General features: G+C 38.3%; 1 protein-coding gene across 9 annotated transcripts in view; it reads left to right on the top strand.

Annotated features, from left to right (window-relative positions):
* Positions 1-19,762, top strand: part of LRP6 (LDL receptor related protein 6) — a 178,109-nt gene that overhangs the window by 47,091 nt on the left and 111,256 nt on the right. The window contains exon 1 of one of the 9 annotated variants that reach the window (XM_055570418.1): positions 5,260-5,319. The exons of the other annotated variants lie outside the window; for them this stretch is intronic. Within the exon in view, the coding sequence (XP_055426393.1) occupies positions 5,282-5,319 (38 nt within the window). The 5' untranslated portion in view covers positions 5,260-5,281. Of the gene's footprint in view, positions 1-5,259; positions 5,320-19,762 lie in introns of those variants that run through there. 9 annotated transcript variants of the gene reach the window in all.

Raw genomic sequence — 19,762 nt, 5'->3', positions numbered from 1 at the left:
CTTGACACAGTTGTTTTTTTAGCACATTTTTTTCCCCTTCACTTTTCTCTGTGGTGCTTTTCTTTTTTTTTTTTTTTAAACTTTAAAGATTTCTTCTCCCTTCTTTATGTTTCTTACACTTTCTTTGGCTTAGCTCTTTTTAACTTTTCAGCTTTTCCAGTTTAAACACCTTCAAGTGTTGTCTTAAGGCTTCCTAGGTGGCTCAGTGGTAAAGAATCTGCCTACCAATGCAGGAGTTGCAGGAGACATGGGTTCGATCCCTGTCTCCTCTGGAGGAGGAAACGGCGACCTACTCCAGCATTCTTGCTGGAATAATCCAATGGACAGAGGACCCTGACGGCTACAGTCCATGAAGTCACAAAGAGTGGACACAACTGAGCAACTGAGCACACACGAGTGCTGTATTACTGTACCTCATAGGTTTTATTGTCTGCATCTAATAATTTAGTATCTTGTCATAATTTCCACTAAGATTTATTTCTTTGAGCTCTGTTATTTTAGAAATGTGATTTTTAATTTTCTGACATATATGGATTTTTTCCTTTAGTTATTATTTCTTGCTTAATTACATTGCAGTCATCATGTGTGACGTGTATCAGTCATCTAATATTTAAGATTTGCATTATGGCCCAGTGTGTGGTTAGACTTTTAAAATAGTCCATGTGTGTTTGAAAAGATTGTACTACAGTTTTTGACTGCAGTGTTCTGGGTGTATTCATTAAATCAAGCATGTGTGTTGTGTTGAGTTGAAATTGTCTGATTGGTTTATGATTGTTTGATTTATCTGTTGCTGAGAGAAATGTGTTAAAAATCTTGATCTGACAATTTCTATCTATCCATCTGCCTATTTTGCTTTTTAAAAGTGTGCTTTGAGGCTTTTTTGAAGTGTAGGTAGTTGGATTATCTTCTTATATACTACATACTATTATTTAGGGGCTGACTTTATTACTAATGCATTCTGACTTAAGGTCTATTTTGTTTAGTTTTACTAACCACACGCAGTTTCTTTCAGTTCATTTTGCCTGATAAATAGTTCCCTGTTTTTAAATTTTCTGTGCTTTTGTTTTCCTGGTATTTCTTTTTTATGTAGCTTGTGGTTTGATTTTTAAGTTCATTACAGTTTGTCTTCTACTGAAGCTTTTAGTCCATTTGTGCTTATTATACTTAATAGTGTATTTGGATTAACTTCTCATATCTTATTTTGAGCTTTCTGTTTGTCCTGCCCATTTGTTTCTTCTTCTGTTCTTCTGTGGCTTCTTTCGTATTGTTTACATTTTGTCATTCAGTTTCCCCCCTCTACTCTCGTGCCAATTAATTGTATGCATTCTGTTCTTTTTGAAGATACTCTGGGAATTATTCACATGTATACTTATGAATTCTTAGTACACTTGACCTCTGGTTTTTACCTTCCTGTCTTATATAATGTCATTGCCGTGCATTTAAGTTCTGCTTCCATGTTTATAACTCACTAGACATTGTTAAAATTTAGATTTATCATGTCATCTTGCACATTAGACCTTCAGTTGAGATAATTTTTCTGACTCTTTAGAATTTACATTAGTAAGGATGTGTTGGTGGCTGGCTTTCTTCAGGTTTTGTCTGTCTGATATGCCCTCATTTCAAGTCAATAGATTTTTTTTTTTTTAACCATGTTGATGGCAACATTCTACTGTCTATTGGCATTCTTCATTGTTGAAATAATCTGTAGTTTTTCTTTTCTTTATTTAAATTAATTTATTTTACTTTACAATATTGTATTGATTTTGCCATACATTGACTTGAATCTGCCACGGGTGTACACGTGTTCCCCATCCTGAACCCCCCTCCCACCTCTCTCCCCATCCCATCCCTCTGGGTCATCCCAGTGCACCAGCCCCATGCACCCTGTATCATGCATCAAACCTGGACTGGTGATTCATTTCACATATGATATTATACATGTTTCAATGCCATTCTCCCATATCATCCTGCCCTCACCCTCTCCCAGAGTCCAAAAGACTGTTATACATCTGTGTCTCTTTTGCTGTCTCGCATACTGGGTTATCATTACCTTCTTTCTAAATTCCATATATATGCGTTAATATACTGTATTGGTGTTTTTCTTTCTGGCTTACTTCACTCTGTATAATAGGCTCCAGTTTCATCCACCTCATTAGAACTGATTCAAATGTATTCTTTTTAATGGCTGAGTAATAGTCCATTGTGTATATGTACCACTGCTTTCTTATCCATTCATCTGCTGATGGACATCGAGGTTGCTTCCATGTCCTGGCTATTATAAATAGTGCTGTGATGAACATTGGGGTACATGTGTCTCTTTCTGTAGTTTTTCTTTTAAAAAATAATCTGTTGTTCTTACAGACTACAGTTTCATATAGTTTGTCTAGATTTTTATATCTTATTTTGCTGCTTGGAATATGTTGGGTTTCTTGATTCTGTGGGCTGATGTCTTTCATTAGCTGTAGAAAATTCTCTTCAAATACTGCCTTTCTTCCTTTATTTTCTTTTAGAACTGTTAAGTAGACATCTGTTTTCCTTACTCTTCCATGTATTTTTTTACGACGACCTGTCTTTTACAAATCCGTTTTTTTCCATTTGTATTTAGCACGAAAGAGATTATCCAGAATCATCTTCATGTTCATTAATTATCTCTTCATACAGTAATGTATTCCTACCATTTCTCTCCCCACCAACCCGGGTGTGTGAGTGAGTGTGTGTGCGCACGCACGTGCATGCATGCTTGACAACGCCTGAGTGCATTGTCACACAGCCAGTGCTTCAGAAGTTAAATGAATTGGGCTACGAAGTTTTGCCTTATCTGCAGTATTCATCTGACCTCTTGCCAACTGACTACCACTTCAAGCATGTCGACAGCTTTTTGCAGGGGAAATGCTTCCATAGTCAGCAGGAGGCAGAAAATACTTTCCAAGAGTTCATTGACTCCCAAAGCACAAATTTTTATGCTGCAGGAATAAACAAACTTATTTATCATTGGCAAAATTGTGTTGATATTAATGATTCCTATTTTGGTTAATAAAGATGTGTTTGACCCTGGTAATGATTGTTTAAAATCCATGATCGGAAACCGCAGTTATGTTTGTACCAACCTCATATACCATTCACATAGTTACATTTCATGTATACGAGAAGATAAAAAGAAGAACATAATGAACACTGTGCCTACTATATCAGCTAAGCAATAGAAAATTACCAGTGCAGTTTGCTCCCTGTACTGGTTGCCTCCTCTATACCATACATTAGTTCTTTGTTTTGGGGAATATGAAGTAGAGTGAGACTATAAATAGCTGCTCCAACCAAGAGCTTTTAAAATACATATTAGGATTTTAATTTGAATAAATTTGAGACTTGGATTAGAAATTAATTCCTAATCTAGTGCCATTTTCCTTTTCTCAGTTATTTCATTTAAGGAAAAAGTTTATTCTGTTAGCTTTCAGTTGATTTTACCCTTTTTCTGTTTCACCTGCTTTCCACCTCTGGTAGATTAATGAATAGCCTACTCAAACATATTGTTCATCTTAAGTAATATTTGTGTAGAGTTTATTAACAAATTAATTTTTCACCCAATACTTTATAAATGGGAATACCAGACCACCTGACCTGCCTCTTGAGAAATTTGTATGCAGGTCAGGAAGCAACAGTTCGAACTGGACATGGAACATCAGACTGGTTCCAAATAGGAAAAGGAGTATGTCAAGGCTGTATATTGTCACCCTGCTTGTTTAACTTATATGCAGAGTACATCATGAGAAACCCCGGGGCTGGAAGAAGCACAAGCTGGAATCAAGATTGCCGGGAGAAATATCAGTAACCTCAGATATGCAGATGACACCACCCTTATGGCAGAATGTGAAGAGGAACTGAAAAGCCTCTTGATGAAAGTGAAAGAGGAGAGTGAAAAAGTTGGCTTAAAGCTCAACATTCGGAAAACGAAGATCATGGCATCTGGTCCCAACACTTCATGGGAAATAGATGGGGAAACAGTGGAAACAGTGTCAGACTTTAATTTTGGGGGCTCCAAAATCACTGCAGATGGTGATTGCAGCCATGAAATTAAAAGACGCTTACTCCTTGGAAGGAAAGTTATGACCAACCTAGATAGCATATTCAAAAGCAGAGACATTACTTTGCCAACAAAGGTTCGTCTAGTCAAGGCTATGGTTTTTCCAGTGGTCATGTATGGATGTGAGAGTTGGACTGTGAACAAGGCTGAGCGCCGAAGAATTGATGCTTTTGAACTGTGGTGTTGGAGAGGACTCTTGAGAGTCCCTTGGACTGCAAGGAGATCCGACCAGTCCATTCTGAAGGAGATCAGCCCTGGGATTTCTTTGGAAGGAATGATGCTAAAGCTGAAACTCCAGTACTTTGGCCACCTCATGCAAAGAGTTGACTCATTGGAAAAGACTCTGATGCTGGGAGGGATTGGGGGCAGGAGGAGAAGGGGACGACAGAGGATGAGATGGCTGGATGGCATCACTGACTGGATGGCCGTGAGTCTGAGTGAACTCCGGGAGTTGGTGATGGACAGGGAGGCCTGGCGTGCTGCGATTTATGGGGTCACAAAGAGTCGGACATGACTGAATGACTGAACTGAAAATAATAATCTTTTTACTTAGTTCCTTTTATAATTGGAGAGTAAATCTAAAAATACATGTTTCTGGTGGTTTTTATTTTTATTTTTTAGATAAGTATTTCTGATGTGTTTTTGGTGGTTATCGATGTTTATTCTGTGGACTTGCTTGACCTTTAGGTGAAATTGGAGGTAACTTTTAGCACTAGGTAGTATCCAGGTAGTTCTAAAACTGACATGTATCAGACAACTGTAGATCTTCTAGATGCTGTTTCACTCTGATTCTTGGGTTCTTGGGCAGAAACTTCTGATTTAGTCAAAGAATCTTTTTTTTTTTTTTTTTTTTAGTCAAAGAATCTTAATGATGCCTCCACACATACTTAAAAGAAGGGGCTAGTTTGGGGCATATCAAATTCAGAATTACAAAATGTTTTTTGAACAATGCAGTTTTGTTTAAGGCATGGTGGCTTTTTATTTTTTATTTATTTAAAATTATTTTATATTAGAGCATAGTTGATTTAACAATGTGTTAGTTTCAGGTGTGTAGCAAAGTGATTCATTTATATGTATGCATGTATCTGTTCTTTTTGAAATTCTTTTCCCATTTAGGTTATTACAAAATACTGAGCAGAGTTTCCTGTGCTATTCAGTAGGTCCTTGCTGGTTATCTGCTTTAAGAAGAGCAGTGTGTACATGTCTGTCCCAAAGTCCCAATCTGTTTCTCTCCCCTGGTAAGCATAGTTTGTTCTTAAGTCTGTCTGTTTCTGTTTTGTGAATAAGTTCATTTGTATTATTTTTTAGTTTTAGATTCCACATGTAAGCAATAGCATAATGCTATTTGTCTTTCTCTGACTTGCTTCACTTAGTATAATAATCTTCCTCTATGTTGCTGCAAAGGGCATTATTTCATTCTTTCTTATGGCTGAGTAGTATTCCATTGTATATATGTACCAAATCTTCTTTATCTAGTCCTCTGTTGGTGGATGTTTAGGTTGTTTCCATGTCTTAGATGTTGTAATGAGTGCTGGAATGAACATTGGGGGCACATGTATCTTCTCAAACCATGTTTTTCTCTGGATGTATGCCCAGGAATGGGATTAATGGATCAGATGGTAGCTCTATTTTCTGCTTTTAACAAACTTTTTGGGAACCTCCATACTTTTCATATCTTATAAGTAGAAGGAGACCATGTTATGTGTAATATTGAATGAATTAGCAAATTTAAACCTCCAGTGAAGAATTGCCAGTGTATATAAAAATTGGATACCAAAAGCTTGAAAAGTTTTAGAAGAAACTTGAAAACTTATTTTTATCCTCACAGATATTTGTATATTTATTCTTAGTACAATTTAAACAGTAATTGTGAACTTTCAAAATCCCAGTTCTTACATTATAAAGCTTGAAAGAAACATGGAAGGCTATTGTGTGGGAAGGAATTTGGTACTTTGTTTCTCATTAGTCTTCCGCAGCTTGAGTTGAGTACCATCTGGGGCTAGTTATTAGCTAATATTTAGGGTCAGCTGGTTAATGATTTAAATACATCAGCACCACCTGTATGAGAGCAGAGTTCTATGGATAAACAGGTAGATGGGAAAGCCAGATTCCTCTTTACTGTTTCTAAACCTATCCGAGTGTACTAACATTGCTTTGGAAGCTTATAGACAATATTGATGCCTGGTCCCCAATTCAGACCAGTTTAATCAGAATCTCTGATGGAGGAACCCAAGTTAGTCTATATTTTTATAGAATTTTTCAGATCATTCTCATATGCTACCAGAGTTAAAAAATTTATGCATTAGGTATATCATGCTGTTGCTGCTACTGTTGTTGGTAGTGGTATTCCTGTTACTGTTATTTTTATTACTGTTGTGTCTGTGTGGGAAAGGGGGTACATAATCTAAGAAATACGGTGTTCAAGATAACTTGCATTAGTATGTTTGGGCTTCTGTAACAATGTACCATACATAACTGGTGGCTTATAAACAACAGAAGTTTATTTCTCACAGTTCTGGAGGTTGGGAAGTCCAAGATCAAGGTATTGGCAGGTTTGGGGTCAGGTGAGAGCCTGCTTCCTAGTCGGCTTTTTTTTTTACTCTGACTGCACATGGTAGAGGGGGTAAGGAAACTTTCTGGGGCCTTTTAAATAAAAGTATTAATTCCATTCATGAGGGCTCCACCCCGGAGGCCATACCTCCTAATAACCGTTACCTTGAGAGTTCGGATTTTAACATATGGTTGTAGAGGGTAGGGGGATATTCAGGCCATAGCATAACCGTTACATGTATATGTACATATAAGAACTGTTAAATGTACAATTCTAGTTTCTGAATATTCAAGAACTGATTACCTCATGATCATTATATATTGGTGATTATTGTATTTTGAAGTTATAAACATGTAGATAAAGCAAACTGTTGAGTTAAATTTTGTTTTATGCCTTATTGTTTCGTGACATACGTATCATGTTTTAACATTAAGTTGGCTTTTCCAGATTGTTGCTGCTTCATCAGTTTTCATTAAGCTGTTGTTTCAGTGTACAGATGGAAGATTCCTCTAATTTAAACAGAAAAAGTATTTTTAAAGAAGATACTGGGTTACTCATAGAATTTCCTAAATAGTAGAACCAGGCTTGGAATCCACATCCAGGAGCTATGTAACAGATCATAGCGCATGCCTGGTGTGGTGAAGGTACCGCTGTTGGATGGCATACTCACCACTCTTTGTGCTCTGTCTCTGACCTGAGGCGACAAGTACGCCTTAAACCGATGCCAGTGCTCCCTTGAGAAATGGGATAAAAGAAGGATGGTGGTGGTGGTTTAGTCTCTCAGTCGTGTCCGACTCTTGTGACCTCATGGACTGTAGCCCGCCAGGCTCCTCTATCCATGGGATTCTCCAGGCAAGAATACTGGAGTGGGTTGCCATTTCCTTCTCCAGGGGATCTTCCCGACCCAGGAATCGAACCCAGGTCTACTGCATTGCAGGCAGATTCTTACCAACTGAAGTAGGAGGGAAGCCCCTGGATGAGTTAGCTGAATGAGTTAGCTTAAACTGGATTTAACTAGTCTTTGTTCTTACCCACAGCCTCACCAGAATGGGTGGCTGTGGTCCCTGCTGCTCCTGCAGCTGTTGCCTCCTCCTCTCCTGGTTTGCCTGACGGGTCATGCACCTGTCCCAATTGCAAGGAAGGTTTGGAAGGCAAATAGCTGGTGTTTTCAGCTTCTTTAGTTCCAGTTAGTGGTTCTGCCTCATAAGGTGAGGATTCTTCAGCCATAGGAGGGTAGTTTAGATGCTGACTATCCATGACAGCACATTTTGTAAGTGAATGGTCATAGGATTTGTCTGTATGTGTCCCATGCCTTGAATATTATATTTATTTTCCTTTCTAATGTTGAAAGAATGAATGGAGTGTGATGATAGATATAAAGGAAGAAGAATTTAATAGAAATATAAAATTTGGACGTGAACTAGGCCTTAGGAATTATCTAAGCCAATCTAAAGAATAGACTACTGATTATAAGAGTAATACCATTCAGTGAGAAATCATCTTTACTCATATTATTGAAACCAGTTTCTGCCCCAGTAGTCCTCATAAAGAAGCTGCTGTATAAAGTAGTGAACAACACCCTTGTAGTATCACCAGTGACACATTAGTTTGGCCTTTGTCCTGCAGCGTCAGTGAATAGTGCAGTTTAGTAAAAGTAGGTCAGTTCAGTTCAGTCCCTCAGTCGTGTCTGACTCTGTGCGACCCCATGGACTGCAGCACGCCAGGCTTCCCTGTCCATCTCCAACTCCCGGAGCTTGCTCAAACTCATGTCCATCGAGTTGGTGATGCCATCCAGCCCTCTCACCCTCTGTTGTCCGTCCCCTTCTCCTCCTGCCTTCAGTGTTTGCCAGCATCAGGGCACAGTGCAGTTCAGTAAAAGCAGGTAAGGGGAGCTAGAAATGTAACTGAGCACTCAAGGGCAAGGGCAAGATTCTCCCAGAAACTTAATTTTGGGATTCCTGTAGTACATCAGACATGTAGTTGAAGTCCTCACAGGGCATGATTGAAATAATTTTACCTTTGTTCTCTTCACCAGGCCATTAAAAAAGCAGTCAGTGAAGCTATATGTATAGTTTTTGGGTTTTAGCAATGAGATATTCCAATACATTCTCTGAGGTGACCTAGTAACAAAATGTGCACAGAGACGAGACTAATTACATAGATTTATTAGGTATAACTAGTTTTAAATTAAAAAAAATTTTTTTTTAGTTTTAAATTGGAGAAGGAAATGGCAACCCACTCCAGTGTTCTTGCCTGGAGAATCCCAGGGATGGGGGAGCCTGATGGGCTGCCATCTATGGGGTCGCACAGAGTCGGACACGACTGAAGTGACTTAGCAGTAGCAGTTTTAAATTTAGGGAAATAATGTGTGTAATAAAGCTTTGTAGGTGTCGCTTTGGGAATCTGTGCAGTGGAGAGAGTAATCAGTTTTACTCAGGAGACTATTTCAGATTGTGCTTTCTAGGTGAGCAGTTGTTGGCAAGAGGGACAAGGTATGGAGATGTCTAATAGCTTTTAGTCAGTAGGAACGCTGTGTACCAGACTTCTGTCATGCCATTCATTATACATTCAAGGAATAACAAACAGCTTGTTGTTACTGGAGCATAGTAGAGGAATAATGGTATTCATTAAAATAAAAGCTTACCTGTATTTTTCAAGAATATCATCTCTAATGAGACCCACATACAAGATGGTCCAAGAGCTGATGAGTGCAGACCATTATTAAACATTTGAGTGCTGATATAAGTATGCTTGCCATTGTATTAGATGGTTTTAGGATAGGGGATACAGTTATGAATGAAACAAAGCCCTGGAGTATAGAGGGGTAGGAAATGTGAAAACCATTCTAATATCATGTGTTTGAAATGTACAGAGCACTGGAGGAGTACAGAGGAGGGTGTGCTTGAGGGACTCATGAAACGCTTTCACTTAGGTGTGGTGACATTTCAGGATATTTCTGAGTGTCTAGAAGGAGGAGGGTGACATTCCAGAAGTTAATGTATCATTTTTATTATATTTAAAGGAGCTCAAAATGCATCACCTTGTTTTGTTCAGAAAGAGGAATGTGGATAACAGCAGTTTGGTAGAATTCCTGTAGTTAACATTTTCTTTGATAAGGGTAGGGAATTAAATTGATTTGGTCTGTTATTTAATTCAGATTTATAAGCTTTATTTTCCAGTAGTGTTACATTGATGTTATTTCTGAATTAAATATATTCTTTGTATTGTGTCCACTCACTCTTAAATTTGTCAGCCAGACTAGGTGCCTGAGGATCATTTTTCTCCAGGGTAATCAGTTTATACATGCAGAATTCCATTATGATGCATATATATTTTCAGAGCAAGGATTATGTTTAATAGAACCCATGTTCTTTCCTGTGCCTCAGTAATAGAATCTTTTTTTTTTTAATCTGGTTACTATATATTCGCTGTAAAAATTTCACTGAAAAGAGATAGCTACCTAAACAAAGTATAACAGAACTGCTTCAGGGATGAAGAAGAGGAAGGCTGTGTGAATTCTACATGGCCTTTTTTTTCCCACTCTCATTAGGTCAGAATTTTTTTCACTGGCTTTAGTCCCTGTTTGATTAATTATGGATGTGATTTTAGAAGTTTTCTCAAAACAGATTTTATAGTAGGAGAATGTTCTTGAGGCCCCTGTGGCCCTTTATAGTCAGATTTTTACCATATATCTATTACATTGTGTTCTTAAAAGGTGGCCTGACTCTTATGTTCACTTCGGAATTCACTTGGTTTCATATGCAACTCAATTATTTCTTTTGCCTTGTTAATACTATAGTTCAACTTCAATGACTGTTAACTACTTTTTATTTTATTTGCTTTTTCAGTCCAGCCCTTCCTTAATTTTTGCACTTTTTGTTGTTTGTTTGTTACTCTTTTGGCTGATTGTTTGACTATATTAATAGAAGGAAGAACAGTGAGGTCAGTGTGCTTATTTCATCTTTATCTAAAGTTGATACGTTGCCTCCTAATCTCTGTTTATATTGCATATTTGTTGAATGACACCAATATGGACTGCCGGCCTACCCTGTCCTTTATCTTTCTTCTCCCACATGGATCCATCCGTCAACTTTTATCTTCATCAGTGCTCATTTGAAATATTTGAGAAGTTCTGTGCGTTCTCTTTCTCTAATTGCTTTTCCTTCTAGCCAGGACCTCAATGTAATCATCAGTGATTTTGTAAAAGGATAATTTTACCAGTAGTTTTGCCTTGCTTGTTTTTGTATTACCATGTCAGGCATGATGCCAATAAGCTCCTAATAGGTGCTCAATACATTAAAAAAATTAATACCTTAGTAACTTATAAAATTGTTTGTCTTTTTCTGCCACCTTTTCCTCTTTCCCTTTCTTTATTAAGTTTTTAATGAGTTTCTAATTTAAAAGTTAATCAAATTACACATGGAAGTGTTTAGTATTTATAGATGAAATTTATTACTTCAAATTTGAAACATTAGAACAAATTAAAATACCAGCAAGCTTCATTTAAAAATTCTAAATTTTTATCAAATTTTCACCTGACAAATGCCTCAGTTTCATTTGTTGCAGTTGAAGCCTTTGTATGAAGGTGATCTGCAAAGTAACATGACATGATATATTTCTTAGTATTAAGTAATGGAAGTATTATTTATTAGTTTTGATGAGCAGCGGCATGCAGATAATTTTATTTATTGCTAAAATTCTTCTTGAGCTGACTAGTTCATTTGTGACAACTTTTTATTACGTCATAAACTAGACACTGAGTTCTTATAAATTTAGTGCTTCTTTAGACAAGCTTAGTGACAGTTGTGAGACCTCTGTAAATTCTACAGAAAGGACAATAGTGCTTACTTGCTGTCTGCATTTTGGTAGTGTGCAAATGGCTTATGGTCTGCCACTATGAGTTCTTCATAGTTTATCTACAAACCATGATAAGTGTTAATATTCTAACATAGCAAAACAAGCTCTAGGAACACATGAGAGAGTAACTCTGCTTTGTCTAGACAAGCTGGGAAAAGCTTCTATAGAGAAGAAGTTATCTTTGTGTAACTCAAAAAATAGTCTGTTTCCTATTTGTGTTTTAAGCAACTTTTTTGAGATAAACTTTACCTGTAAAATATATATATTTTAATATTTAAAGCTTGATGAGTTTTGATATATGTGTGTATCTACCATTATCCCCCTTAAAAAAAAAATACAACAAACCCGTTTTATCACATCAGTCCAGAAAACTGCCATAGTCAGTTTCCAGTCAATTCCTACTTCTACTGCCACAAGTACTGATCTAACTTCTATCACTGTAGGTTAGTTTTGCTGAATCCAGAACTTGATATATTGGAGTCCTTGTGTAGGTACTTGCTTGAGACTGAATTCTTTTGTTTACCATAATTTTAAAAAGACATCCTTATTGTTGAATATGTGAGTAATTCTTTTATATTGCTGAGTAGTATTCCATTGTATGAATATGCCAGAGTTGGTTTATCATCCTCTTGATGGGCATTTGTGTTATTTCCAGTTTTTGGTTATTATGAATAAAACTTCTCTGAACTTATATGTAGAGATCATTGTGTGGTATATGTTTTAATTTCTCTTGAGTAAATACCTAAAACTAGAATTGCTAGTTCATAGGGTTAAGTGTGCATTTAACTTTGTAAGAAACTGCCAAACTAGTTTTCCAAGTTTATACTAGTTGTGTATGAGAGTTTCATTTGCTCCATCCTTACCAACGCTTGAAATTATTGGTCTTTTTAATGTTAGCTATTTTAGTGGGTGTGAAGTGGTATCTTATTCTACTTCTGTGATGATTGAGATTGAGCATCTTTTTATGTGCCAGCTGGCCATTCATGTATCTTCTTGTGTGAAGTATTTAGTGAAGTCTTCTACCTATTAAAAAAGAGTAAAATTTGTATACATTAAATTTATGCTTTTTGGTGGCCATTCCTAAATTTAGACAAATATATACATTTGAGTGTTGATCCCCATTGGTGCAGTGGTAAAGAATCCCCCCGCCAATGCAAGAGATGCTGGTTCCATCCCTCAGTCGGGACAATCCCCTGGAGTAGGAAATGGCAACCCACTCCAGTATTCTTGCCTGGAAAATTTCATGGACAGAGAGGGACCTGGTGGGCTACTGTCCATGGGTCTCAGAGTCGGACACAGCTGAGGGACTGAGCGCGCACACACACACACACACACACGCATTCGGGTAATCATTGGCATAATTAAAATAGAGAGTAATTCATGAACTCCCCCCATTTTTCCTTTTTGTCATCAACCTTTTCCTCTACCTGCAGCTCTAGGCAACCACTGATTTGTTTTCTGACTCTACACAGTTTTGTTTTTTTCCAGAAAGTAATATAAATGGAATCATGTATCTTCTAGTGTTTGACTCCAGCTACTCTCTCGTACTATAAAGCATTTGAAGTTTATATATGTTGTTGTGTGTGTTGGTGGTTCTTTTCCCTAAAACTGTAAACATTTATTATAACACAGATATAGAAAATGTACACATCATATTAAGAGAGCAAATTAAGTTTATAAATGTGATCACACCAAAGTGAGCAGCATATAGATTAAAAAATAGTACAATGCCAGCATTCTTGAAGCCCCCCGCCATGTTCCATTCCTTCCCCAGAAATAACCATTATTTTAACTTCTAACAGCTAAAATGGTTTTCCTTATGTCTTTTTTAAGTTTATTTTTATTACAGTGTTTGTTTGTTTGTTTTTTTCATAGAGTATTCCATTGTTCGAATGTGCCACAGTTTGTCTATCCCCATTTGAAGAACATTCTGTAATTTTTGCTGACTGTGAATACATTTGCTATAAATATTATCATACAGATGTTTTTGTGAATACATATGTAATTGTCTGTCTACAATGTGAGAGACCTGGGTTCGATCCCTGGGTGGGGAAGATTCCCTGGAGAAGGAAATGGCAACCAACTCCAGTACTCTTGCCTTGAAAATCCCATGGATGGAGGAGCTTGGTACAGGCTACTATCCATGGAGTCACAAAGAGTTGGGCACGACTGAGCAACTTCACTTCACTTATATTTAATTTCCCTTGAAAAGAGGAACTGATGAACGATGATAAACTATGGAATGAGGTTTGTGACATTGTACAGGAGACAGGGATCAAGACCATCCCCATGGAAAAGAAATGCAAAAAAACAAAATGACTGTTTGGGGAGGCCTTACAAATAGCTGTGAAAAGAAGAGAAGCAAAAAGCAAAGGAGAAAAGGAAAGATATAAACATCTGAATGCAGAGTTCCAAAGAATAGCAAGAAGAGATAAGAAAGCCTTCTTCAGCGATCAATGCAAAGAAATAGAGGAAAACAACAGAATAGGAAAGACTAGAGATCTCTTCAAGAAAATCAGAGATACCAAGGGAACATTTCATGCAAAGATGGGCTTGATAAAGGACAGAAATGGTATGGACCTAGCAGAAGCAGAAGATATTAAGAAGAGATGGCAAGAATACACAGAAGAACTGTACAAAAAAGATCTTCATGACCCAGATAATCACGATGGTGTGATCACTGACCTAGAGCCAGACATCCTGGAATGTGAAGTCAAGTGGGCCTTAGAAAGCATCACTACGAACAAAGCTAGAGGTGATAGAATTCCAGTTCAGCTATTCCAAATCCTGAAAGATGATGCTGTGAAAGTGCTGCACTCAATATGCCAGCTAATTTGGAAAACTCAGCAGTGGCCACAGGACTGGAAAAGGTCAGTTTTCATTCCAATCCCAAAGAAAGGCAATGCCAAAGAATGCTCAAACTACCGCACAATTGCACTCATCTCACATGCTAGTAAAGTAATGCTCAAAAGTCTACAAGCCAGGCTTCAACAGTATGTGAACTGTGAACTTCCAGATGTTCAAGCTGGTTTTAGACAAGGCAGAGGAACCGGAGATCAAATTGCCAACATCTGCTGGATCATCGAAAAAGCAATAGAGTTTCAAAAAATAATCTATTTCTGCTTTATTGACTATGCCAAAGCCCTTTGACTATGTGGATCACAATAAACTGTGGAAAATTCTGAAAGAGATGGGAATACCAGACCACCTGATCTGCCTCTTGAGGAATTTGTCTGCAGGTCAGGAAGCAACAGTTAGAACTGGACATGGAACAACAGGCTGGTTCCAAATAGGAAAAGGAGTACGTCAAGGCTGTATATTGTCACCCTGCTTATTTAACTTCTATGTAGAGTACATCATGGGAAGCGCTGGACTGGAAGAAACACAAGCTGGAATCAAGAGTGCTGGGACAGATATCAATAACCTCAGATATGCAGATGACACCACCCTTATGGCAGAAAGTGAAAAGGAACTAAAGAGCCTCTTGATGAAAGTGAAAGTGGAGAGTGAAAAAGTTGTCTGAAAGCTCAACATTCAGAAAACGAAAATCATGGCATCTGGTCCCATCACTTTATGGGAAATACATGGGGAAACAGTGGAAACAGTGTCAGACTTTATTTTTCTGGGCTCCAAAGTCACTGCAGATGGTGACTGCAGCCATGAAATTAAAAGACGCTTACTCCTTGGAAGGAAAGTAATGACCAACCTAGATAGCATATTCAAAAGCAGAGACATTACTTTGCCAACAAAGGTCCGTCTAGTCAAGGCTATGGTTTTTCCTGTGGTCATGTATGGATGTGAGAGTTGGATTGTGAAGAAGTCTGAGCGCCGAAGAATTGATGCTTTTGAACTGTGGTGTTGGAGAAGACTCTTGAGAGTCTCTTGGACTGCAAGGAGATCCGACCAGTCCATTCTGAAGGAGATCAGCCCTGGGATTTCTTTGGAAGGAATGATGCTAAAGCTGAAACTCCAGTACTTTGGCCACCTCATGCAAAGAGTTGACTCATTGGAAAAGACTCTGATGCTGGGAGGGATTGGGGGCAGGAGGAGAAGGGGACGACAGAGGATGAGATGGCTGGATGGCATCACTGACTGGATGGCCGTGAGTCTGAGTGAACTCCGGGAGTTGGTGTTGGACAGGGTGGCGTGGCTTGCTACGATTCATGGGGTCGCAAAGAGTCGGACACGACTGAGCGACTGATGTGATCTGATCTGATCTGAAAAGAGGAATGGGGTTTCTGGATCTTATGGGAATGTTTACTTAATATAGGGAACTGCCAAACAGTTTTCCAAAGTAGATGTACCATTTTGCATTAACACTAGCAGTGTATGAGAGTTTCAGTTGCTCTGTATATTTGCTACTACTTTGTATTGTCTACTTTTTTTTTAAGTTTATCCATCCTGATAGATACATAGTGATATCTCATTAGAGTTTAAATTTTCATTTTTGAGATGAATAATTATGTTGACTCTTTTTTTGTGTGATTCTTTACCATTTGTATGTCTTGTCGATCTGTCTGTTCAGATCTTTTGCTCAGTTTTTAATTTGGTTGTTTGTCTTCTATTGAATTTTAGGGGTTCTTCTTACATTGTAAATACAAGTCCTTTGTCAGATATATATAATGTACTGCAACAGATTGAATGCAGAAAGCTCAGATTTTGTTACTGGCAACAAATTGAAGTGACAAGGTCATTTCATCTATTTCCACGAAAGTATCTGCCTGATACCTAAGTTTTATTAATCACGGTTTGTCATTAATTTTTTTAAAGTGAGAAATTGCATTCTGTGAAAACATCTATCTCAGTTGGCCAGGTGCTTTTTCTCAAGACAGCCATTCTGCTTTCATGTACAGCAGAAGTCCTTTCTCTGTAGATTGCATTTTGTCACACAGAATATTAAATACAGAGTCAAAGGTAAAGACTTAATGAAATTAATAATTTTCTACCTTACCAATGTCAGTATTCATTGATACTGGCTTTTCTTTTGTATATGGTGAAGAATAAATGCAGTGACTGTTCATACAGTTGATTGTCACTCCCTGCAGTTTTACCCATCATTGCTTTTTCATCAGTGCAAACATCAACACAGGTAGGCAGTTCAGGGAGCTTCCCAGGTGGCTCAGTGGTAAAGAATCTGCCTGCCAATGCAGGAGATATGGGTTCAATTCCTGGGTCGGCAAGTTCCCCTGGAGAAGAAAATAGAAACCCACTCTAATATTCTTGCTTGGGAAATCTGGAAAACTCAGCAGTGGCCACAGGACTGGTAAAGGTCAGTTTTTATTCCAAACCCAAAGAAGGGCAATGCCAAAGAATGTTCAGACTACCACACAATTACACTCATTTCACATGCTAGCAAAATAACACTCAGAATTTTCCAAGCTAGGCTTCAACACTATGTGAACCAAGAACTCCTAGATGTTTAAGCTGGTTTTAGAAAAGGCAGAGGAACCAGAGATCAAATTGCTAACATCTGTTGGATCATAGAAAAAGCAAGAGAATTCCAGAAAAGCTTCTACCTCGGTGACTACGCTAAAGCCTTTGATTGTGTGGATCACAACAAACTGTGAAAAGTTCTTAAAGAGATGGGAATACCAGACCACCTTACCTGCATCCTGTGAATCCTGTATGCAGATCATGAAGCAGCAGTTAGAATTGGACATGGAATAATGGACTGGTTCCAAATTGGGAAAGGAGTATGTTAAGGCTGTATATTGTCACCCTGCTTATTTAACTTATATGCAGAGTACATCATGAGAAATGACGGGCTGGGTGAAGCACAAGCTGGAATCAAGATTGCCGGGAGAAATATCAATAGCCTCAGATATGCAGATGACACCACCCTTATGGCAGAAAGTGAGGAGGAACTCTTGATGAAAGTGAAAGAGGAGAGTGAAAAAGCTGGCTTAAAACTCAACATTCACAAAACTAAGATCATGGCATCCAGTCCCATCACTTCATAACAAATAGATGGGGAAACTGGAAATAGTGACAGACTTTCTTTTCTTGGGCTCCAAAATCACTGCAAATGGTGACTGCAGCCATGAAATTAAAAGACACTTATTCCTTGGAAGAAAAGCTATGACCAACCAAGACAGCATATTAAAAAGTAGAGACATTACTTTGCTGACAGAGGCCCATCTAGTCAAAGCTATGGGTTTTCCAGTAGTCATGTATGGATGTGAGAGTTGGACCATAAAGAAGGCTGTGTGCTGAAGAATTGATGCTTTTGAACTGTGGTGTTGGAGAAGACTCTTGAAAGTTGCTTGGACTGCAAGGAGATCAAACCAGTCAATCCTAAAGCAAATCAATCCTGAATATTCATTGGAAGAACTGATGCTGAAGTTCCAATACTTTGGCTAGCTGATATTGAGCCGACTCATTTGAAAAGACTTTGATGCTGGGAAAGATTGAAGGCAGGAAGAGAAGGGGACAACAGAGAGGGACAACAGATGGTTGGATGGTATCATCGACTCAATGGATATGAGCATGAGCAAGCTCTGGGAGATGGTGAAGCCTGGTGTGCCGCAGTCCATGGTGTCACAAAGAGTCGGGCACAACTGGGTTACTGAACAACAACAATAAAGACAGTTCATTCAGGGCAATCTGTGTAATTCAATAGTTATTCAACACTTTGAATGTTTATTGATCTGAACATTCATATAGAAGATTTTTGATGATTAGTTGGTACTGACACCTGATGAACAAACAAAACAGAAGTCTGGCCATCTCCTTAGATTCAGTCTTATGTAAGGTGGGGCTTCCCTGGTGGCTCAGTTGGTAAAGAATCTGCCTGCAATGCAGGAGACCCCAGTTTGATCCCTGGGTCAGGAAGATCCCTTGGAGAATGAAATGGCAACCCACTCTAGTATTCTTGCCTGGGAAATCCCATGCATGGAGGACAGAGGAGCCTGGTGGGCTACAGTCCATGAGGTCGCAAGAGTCAGACACAACTTGACGACTACACCACCACCACCACCAGGTGAAGGCACAGTTTCTTAGATGATCTTCTGTGTTTGAGTTTGCAGCTAAATTTTAAATTTCGTGTTACTGTATCTTTGGAAATTGGTGGCGCTATGATTTCTTTTATTGACTTCCCTTGTAGGAGGAATTCAGTAATGTTAGCTGGAGAAAGCTTTGTTAGTCTCCCAGTTTTTGTGTGTTTCTTCACCTGGAAAGCGGTAATAAACATTGTTTGGTTTTTAATGAAGTCATATTTACATTTAACCTAGGCAATTCATTTTTCTGTAAACTCTGAGTGATTGGTCTCAAAATAATGCCTCAGTTTAATTGGAACCATAATACTGTTCACAATAAAATAGCATCTATATGGCAGTGGAAAGAGTGCTTTTGTAATACTTTGTTTTTTTCATTTATTGCTTTGCTCAGGGTCTTGGAGTAGATTTCATCCCTGACCTCAGACTTTTCATTTTATGCTGTAGTAATATTGGAATGCATGTAGTTCCTTTCACATACAATTTGTGCTTCACTGTAATGTTTTTTCCTTCTAATTTCTTATAATCCAACCTGCTGCTTCTTCAAGGCTCAGCTCAGGTGTCATTATCTCTTGATTGGCCTCGTGGCCCCTCTTCTGTTGCTGTCAGAGCAGAGAGGTCACGCTTACCTGTCTTAAAGCCCTAGGATATTTGAAAACTGTCAATTCTGAGAACTCCTTGAATGCTAGGACCATCCCTCAAGGGATGTTTGTCACTTGGTAGGTGTTCATCCCTTAACCATTATACAGTGGAAGTGAGAAATAGATTTAAGTGACTAGATCTGATAGACAGAGTGCCTGATGAACTATGGGCTGAGGTTCGAGACATTGAATAGGAGATGGCCATCAAGACCATCCCCAAGAAAAAGAAATGCAAAAAAGCAAAATGGCTGTCTGAGGAGGCCTTACATTTAGCTGTGAAAAGAGAAGCGAAAAGCAAAGGAAAGAAAGAAAGATATACCCATTTGAATGCAGAGTTCCAAAGAATAGCAAGGAGTGATAAGAAAGCCTTCCTCAGTGATCAGTGCAAATAAATAGAGGAAAACAATAGAATGGGAAAGACTAGAGATCTTGTCAAGAAAATCAGAGATACCAAGGGAATATTTCACGCAAAGTTAGGTTCAATAAAGGACAGCGGTGGCAAGAATACAGAGAACAACTATCCAAAAAGATCTTCACAACCCAGTTAATCACAATGGTGTGATTACTCACCTAGAGCCAGACATCCTGGAATGCAGTCAGATGGGCCTTACGAAGCATGACTACGAACAGAGCTAGTGGA

This window comes from Bubalus kerabau, chromosome 1, assembly GCF_029407905.1.
Source record: "Bubalus kerabau isolate K-KA32 ecotype Philippines breed swamp buffalo chromosome 1, PCC_UOA_SB_1v2, whole genome shotgun sequence".
Lineage (NCBI taxonomy): Eukaryota > Metazoa > Chordata > Mammalia > Artiodactyla > Bovidae > Bubalus > Bubalus kerabau.
The sequence above is the reverse complement of the archived record's forward strand: the minus strand, read 5'-3'. Positions and strand labels throughout refer to the sequence as shown.